The following is a 7,175-nucleotide window of genomic DNA, read 5'->3' as shown; positions in this document are numbered from 1 at the left end:
CGAAGGAGCACGTTTTAAAATACATTTATTTTATCAATTAGTTATTAACTTTTACTATTTTTAGCAACTTGCCCAATCGGGCAAGTGAGTTGTTAGTTTACATGCCCGACCGTGAGTTTTACTTGCCCCGGGCAATCGGGCAATCCTTATTGTTGAGCCCTGTATATTCTTGAATTCATCTAATCCATTATTATCAATTGACAAAAAACACAGCAGGCACATTGAACAAGACTGTAGATGTAGGGTATGTAAGACTGGGGCGCCCTAAAAAACATTAGTGAGGTACCTATGAGGGACTTGATGCTCTCCAGGACGATGTGGCTGGTGATGTTGCCTGAGAGGTCTTGGCCAAGCTCAGTGATAAGTTTGGCGTAGCCCTCATTCTCCTCCCTTAGCAAGTTAAACTTCTGTTGCTTGTAACTGAGAAGAAAAGACAAAATATTGAAAACATTTAAATGCCCCTTTTCTATGTATGTATGTCTACATCTCTTCTGAACTGTGCATTCTACTTACAATAGTTTAGTCTTGATTTTCACAATCTTCTGGTTGAACTGATGGGCTTGTTTTATAAGTCCAAGAGACTCAAGGGTTTCTGGATCCAGTCTCTCCTTCAGGATGACCTCCGGAACAAAGAACTGAAATAAAATGTTTACTTGTTAATTTATTTGTTGTAGTAGCGTATTACAGACCCAGGCTTCACCGTCAGTGATGCATTTATGACACCAGCAGACAGTGGTATCAACTTCATTCAAAGTTTTAAAAGTCTTCTATACCGATTACACTACCGCACGTTCAGGACAATGAAAGTTTTTGAGTTTATAACTGTGCTGCAACTGTTAATACAAAAATAGTATTCTTACCAAACATGCTCCCACCAGTTGTGTGTAATGGTCACGTTTGTTTTTTTCTTCCAATGCTCCAGTCTCTAAATCTGTAAACATATCAGTAACAGTAAAAACGTGAAGGTTGCTCATCATTAAAATCTATATTTGAGTTACTTTTAATGCAGTTCTTTAGATACAAAAAAAAACTATTTTACCTAGTATACTGAACACGTCTGCTAAAATTGATGGCATGTCATCTCGGAGTTCCTGAAAGAAAAACAAAAGTTAACTGAGATTGTACAGAATTTCTGAGCCCATGTGCCATGGGCAGACACCAAGCAGAATGAAGCAAGCTTTGTCTCTTCATACTCAGCATAGACTAGGGCTGTGATGGTGTGTGTATTTGTCAGAGCTGTCAAGGTACTGAGGTCAAGGTACAGAAGTTTGGGAAAAATGTTACCTCAGTACCAAGCAGTAAGGCTGTGCAATTAATCGTCTGGTGATCGCGATTACGATTTTGAGGTCAAACGATTTCAAAATTAATGGAATCGAGTGTAAATGATTTTTGGTCACAGACGCCTGGAGATGTTATTTTGACTTCTACGGAAGCCGCGCATGCGCAATACCGCCCCTCCCCTCCTCTCTATTCACTCCATGAGCCAGTGAAGTAGGTGAACAACGAATAATGCAAGGGGCAGGTGATCGCGAAAGATTTCAAAAACAGCGTGTGGAAAATGGCAGAGGGAGAGCGAGAGAGGTTGGTCTGTGTATGTGTGTGTGTGTGTGTGCGCGCGTGCGTCTGTGTGTGCGCATCGGGGCCGAACTCCGCCGTATGTGATACAGAGAGCAGAGGAGAATTGTAAACGTGCGACCATGTAGAGACAGAAATGACATGTCGTCGTGTAAACAATATAAGTCATCACATGTGCCGCATAATCGTGATTTCAATTTCGACCAAAATAATTGTGATTATGATTTTTTCCATAATCAAGCAGCCCTACCAAGCAGGAGGATTGTGTCTGTCTTTGACACTTACACTACTGCCTGTTCTAATTAAATAAAAACAACGAATCTTTATACATTTAGTTTACTTCCTGTTGTACCAAGCTCGTTCCAAACTGTGACTCCTAAACCTGGTATGAATCGAACCGTGACCTCTGTGTATCATTACAACCCTTGTGTAGCCAATTATGTGTTTCATATTGTTTTCACCCTCAAGCAAAAAAAACCAAACAAAAAAAAAACCCCAAACTTGTACCATCATGTCCCCGAGGACGCTGACGACCAGATCCAACTTCAGGTTCCCTTGTACAACCTGCCAGCAGAGCTCGTATAAGGCGGCCTGTATATCTGGAGGGGTAAACAGACAAGACACAGCTCATCTCAAATTGCAGTGACAGAAGTGACAGGAAAAGACTCTTTGATATTTAGCGTGAGACCAACACAGAAGTGGATGGGTCTGTGTTAGCTTTGCACAACCAGAGGCTGCAAATTTTCTTCTTTCCTCTTTGCAAGTCAAGCTTAATTTTCTAAAATGATCAGATGTGCATCACAAGGGGCTGGAACCACTAATAGATAAATGGATAATCATTACTAATGCTATTAAAAATAACTTATTGTCATGTGTGTCTGTGTTTTTATCACTTTTTCGAAATATTTCAGTTTGCATTCAAACTTAAGTTTACCGCTGTGCATCAGTAAAGAAGTTGCGATAAAGCAAACACACTGGTGTGAGTGGGCTATGAACAAGTCACAGCTTGAATGAAAGCTGTCATATTATTTTTTAAAAAGCTACCTGCAGTGTGGCAGTATTTTGAGAAGCTGGAGAGTGAAAATGTGTTGCTTGTTAACAATCTCAAAGGAAAAACAGCCAAGTTATCAGGTCTTTTGGTGGCATTCATCACTGCAACTGATGATTATTTCACATTGTCGTTCCCCACTGGCACGCACACTAACTGCATGTTGCGGATAAATATAAATGTAATCTATTTAATAGGTACATTTTCCAATGTACATGTTCAATCAACATAGTAAAATTATCAATAAATACAACTGGCATAAAGTTATACTTTACTGTGTGCCAATGTATAGGCAGCTAATATCTTAATATCCTTACATCTATACAAACACACTTTTTTTACTACTCTAACTTTAGTGCATAATTCTAAAATATTTCCTTTTCTTACATAGCTGATCGGTTTGAACTACCCCAATTCTCATGATGGATGAGTGTCTGTGTGTACAACAGGAAAGTTTAAATTAGGGATGCACTATATTGGATTTTTTACCTTCCAATATGCCAACATATAACAACTCATGCAGCTGATAACTGATAGTGATATATCCACTTTTTCCCTCTCTAACTTTAGTGATCATCAAGTCTTTCCTGGAGTTGAATCAACATATTATGCATGTATACTCTTATCATGACTATTGGGTGATTCCAGTAGTTCATTTTAAAGCCAATATCGGTCGAAACCTATGACGTGTCGATATTATCGTGCATCCCTAGTTTAAATACGTAGATTGGCGAAGAAATAACAGGTGTATGAGAGCATTGAGGTCATTGTCAACTTACCTTTAACCTCACTTCCATGATCTGTTTTCTCTGTGAGTTCTTTGCAGAGTTGTACGCTATGAGATAAAGACAGAAAATTCTGGTCAATTAGACTACTCCAACATGACAATCCATAGCCTTTAAAACTGCCTATATACTATCACTTTGCTTGATACAGCTTATCAATTCATTCCCACCCATGAAAAACAATGCAAACAAAGTGGCTTTATTGGTTACAATTACCTGCACGCCAATATTGTTGTAACATCTGGGTTACTTATGCCTTTAACACTATGCCAACACCATACCCCATCTACAACATACCAGATAAAATGAGAAATTTGGAGGAGAAATGACCTATATTTAGAAACTTTTTCCAACTTGGATGTATCCAAGCTGAAAAAATAAAAACCTAGCTCAGGATGTTCACCGACAGCTCAACTGGCCTCAAAGATCTAGCACAGACAGAGGAAGACTAATCACATACTTTGTGCCGCCAATGTTTCTTGTTAAAACATACAAGGCTAGACGCACTGAGAAAACTAAGCCTACAGCCTACAGTCAGTCAGAGATGCTCAACAGAGCCAACCTGACAACAGGGTTTCAGGGTCCCTGGGTCAAACATAGCGTGGTTAATATTCTTGTGAGGCTGACAGGCCACTTTTATACTTTTTCCAGCAAAAAGGTACAGCTCTGAACCACCTTTATCAATGTCTACAATAATGTTAGACGGCTTATGAAGATCAAACAGTTGCTGTGTCCAAAACTGAAAACTATGTATGGCATCTGCAAGCATAATGAACCTCTGGAGTTTTTCATCACGTCTCTGGGAGTGACGTTACTCGGCCGTTAAAAATGTGAACTGCAGGTGAACTTGTGTTACGTTATGTCACAGTAATCTTTGTCGCCACATAATGCTTAAATAAGCTAAATGCTAACATCAGCGTTAAAGATGCTGTTGATGTTTAGCAGGTATAATGTTTATGTGTGTACCAAATTTCGGGGTACGCCATCCAACTTGTTTCTGAGATACTTCAGTCTGGATCAAAGCAGTGGATTAACTGACCAACATCCCTAAAACCACAGCACAGGCATGGCTTACCAAAAACCCAAACCATGTTGTATCCATAACAAAGCTCTATAATCATGTGATATGTCATCTATCTGTCATGGTGACCCTACCACAACACTTCACATAATGTTTCCTAAAGAGCACATAAGGCAGCAGACCTATGACCAAAGTTATTCACCTCTAGAGAGATTTTTATTACTTATTGATGTTACAGAGCTGCCTTAGTTGCTGTCCATTGTTATGAAGGTTGTTGCCACTTGCACATTGCATCGTGGGATATTTATGCTCGCGCAATGCCCAGTGCAAACTGTTTTATTTCACCTGACATAATATACAATTCATGTACTACTGGTATCATACTAAGGCTTTCAACATACTAAAAGATCTCACATACTGTTTTCACCTGCTCAACAGCATGTTGGTGTGGGATTTCTGATACAGCCATTATTTAACCTGAACAAAAGGTGGTGATGTAATAACATCGTGACACTTTGATTATCACATGGAAATTGCCCTTTCACTTGCTGCCCCTCCTTGTGATGTCACTTCACCGGACAGCATTCTTGAAGTGACAGGAAGTCTGTACAGCTTGTTGACATGGGACCTTTACCGCCTTTAACTGTTTTTTGTGAAGATAAATAAGTATTTCTCCAACAGCAATGCATTATAACACTTCATGTGTATGCTGGATGCTTTACAGCTTCATCTCAGCTCCAGCTCAGATTGTGTACCAGAGTCAGAGACATGCAGAGGGGGAATATTCTGCATATTTAATATGCATGTGTGTGAATATATTGCAACTATTTGAAACAGGCTTCTGTCATAGTGCCATCAGCCACATACATGCGTTGTATGTAACGTTACACGACTAAGAATGGTGTAGTCTTGAGTTGGAGCATCTCACTGCAGGCCTTACTTAAATATGCAAGGCCTACATCCACTAATAGTAGCTAGCACTGTGGCTGAGCCTATTGTGTCTCCGCCTGTAGCGTTAGGTGATGGCTGCGCTCAAAAAAATGAATCAAAATCGTCACGGAAAGTTTCCCTTCTAATAAAATAATAAAGTTAGAAACCTTGCTCTGCCCTTGGTTTCGATTTCCAGATGTTGTAAAGGCCAGCTTCTATGGTGAAGCCTACGGTTAGCTTGATGTGTTTGACGCTGTGCCGATAAAGTTGGTGCTCGCTCCCCAAATATCGTCGGTTAGCGCCGAGTGCATCATTTTGTATCGACGTGTGGCTCAGCCGCAATCTATTAGTTAGCTAACTGATGGGTTACACAGATATGTGGCTCAAAGTTAACGTTAGCTCACAGTGTATCGCGTGAGCTGTACATTGACGTTACTACCGTTAACCGTTAAAGCTTCCTTACCGAAGAGGGTTTTATTTCTTCAGTATGTTAGAGATCGTTTATCGAACAAAATAATGAAATCGGTTATTTTTCCATGCCCACATACCTGAGGCAATGAAACGCCCAACAAGGCAGGCGATGTCACTAGTACGTTAGCTAACGTTACAGCTAGCTAACTTGCTATTAACGTTATGTCAAGATCAGTAGTTTCCCTCCACTTGATTGCTATTAACGTTACTGTCAACGTTACTCAACGCCAGCTAGCGTTTGTGGCCAAATGCACGTCGTATGTGTGCTGGCAAATAACGGCGGCTAAGTAACTACCTGAAATATAGCATAAAATTCACTTCAATTAAGCTGGAACTTAGTAAGCTGCATGTATGCTAACTAGCTTAGCTCTGGTAGCCACCGTGTTTACAAATGATGGAATGGTTTAGTGGGAGCGTAAGCTAGCTTTAGCCAAATCGCTAGCATGCAGGTAACGTAAGCTGTTAAATTTAAGTGATGACTCCAATCTACGAAATGAAGTAAATCGGTTGTCTTCACTGTGTTATAGCTACTATTTAGAAGATTTCCCTTTTTCAAATAACTGCGCTGCGTAATGTTAGCAAGCCACTTCAAATGTTTTTTAGCTTGCTAACGTTAGCGCTTAGGTTAGCCCTCGCGAGCAGACTTCTAAGACTAGCCTTAAATTGCAGTCTTTCTCTAACAGTTACCTCACGGTTACACCACTGTGACCTCTAATGCTGTGTTGATGTGTATATCTACTCACAACTCGTGTTTTCCTGATTTTTCCCAGTTTTTGATCCATTCACCAGGGAGGATAAGTGTCGCCATCTTCCATACACACAGCCCGGATGTCTAATTCATCATGGCACACACAGGGTCAAATGTGGTGGTTAGCTGCTGCTAGCTCACTGTTGCATGGTGGGACACTGAGGGCTGCCTCCGAAAGCTTTGTTAGTCCGGAACTTTGTGTTCTATGGGTTGAATTGGTGATCTAGGTGTACATCGAGGCTCAGTTTCGTCCAGTTATTAAAATACAGTTGATTATCCACGAATAGCAGAATTGCAAACTAACATGACTTCTGTAATTTAAATAAAACTGTATTAGCATTATAGCCATGGTTTCCAAAATTCGCACCTCCCTGAACAAGCCATCACGATTTGCGTGTTGAATTTGTGCTAACACAACGATGCTGACACTGCTAGAGAAGATACTCAATTTGTGAAACGTAGGTTAATGTCAACATTTCATTCATATATAAATCTAATTTGGAAACATGGGTTGAAATCATCACACAGTCGCAGAGAGTTATCGGTTATATCTTCAGACAGACAGACATACACACATTAAAGGATGCAATGAGACAC

General features: G+C 40.1%; 1 protein-coding gene across 3 annotated transcripts in view; it reads right to left on the bottom strand.

The window, feature by feature from the left end:
• Positions 1-6,724, bottom strand: part of thoc2 (THO complex 2) — a 31,146-nt gene extending 24,422 nt beyond the window's left edge. For all 3 annotated transcript variants that reach the window (XR_007569737.1, XM_050041398.1, XM_050041399.1), the window contains exons 1-7: positions 6,574-6,724; positions 3,403-3,458; positions 2,083-2,174; positions 1,040-1,091; positions 861-931; positions 514-635; positions 287-420 (exon numbers count right to left, since the gene is read on the bottom strand). Coding sequence is in view for 2 of the 3 variants with exons in the window: in XM_050041398.1 (XP_049897355.1) it covers positions 287-420; positions 514-635; positions 861-931; positions 1,040-1,091; positions 2,083-2,174; positions 3,403-3,458; positions 6,574-6,638 (592 nt within the window). In the remaining variant the exon portion in view is untranslated. The remainder of the gene's footprint in view (positions 1-286; positions 421-513; positions 636-860; positions 932-1,039; positions 1,092-2,082; positions 2,175-3,402; positions 3,459-6,573) is intronic.
• Between the last annotated feature and the right edge of the window lie 451 nt (positions 6,725-7,175).

The sequence above is a fragment of the Epinephelus moara genome, chromosome 3 (genome assembly GCF_006386435.1).
Source record: "Epinephelus moara isolate mb chromosome 3, YSFRI_EMoa_1.0, whole genome shotgun sequence".
Classification (NCBI taxonomy): domain Eukaryota; kingdom Metazoa; phylum Chordata; class Actinopteri; order Perciformes; family Serranidae; genus Epinephelus; species Epinephelus moara.
Note: the sequence above shows the minus strand (reverse complement) of the source record. Positions and strands in the feature narration are given on the sequence as shown.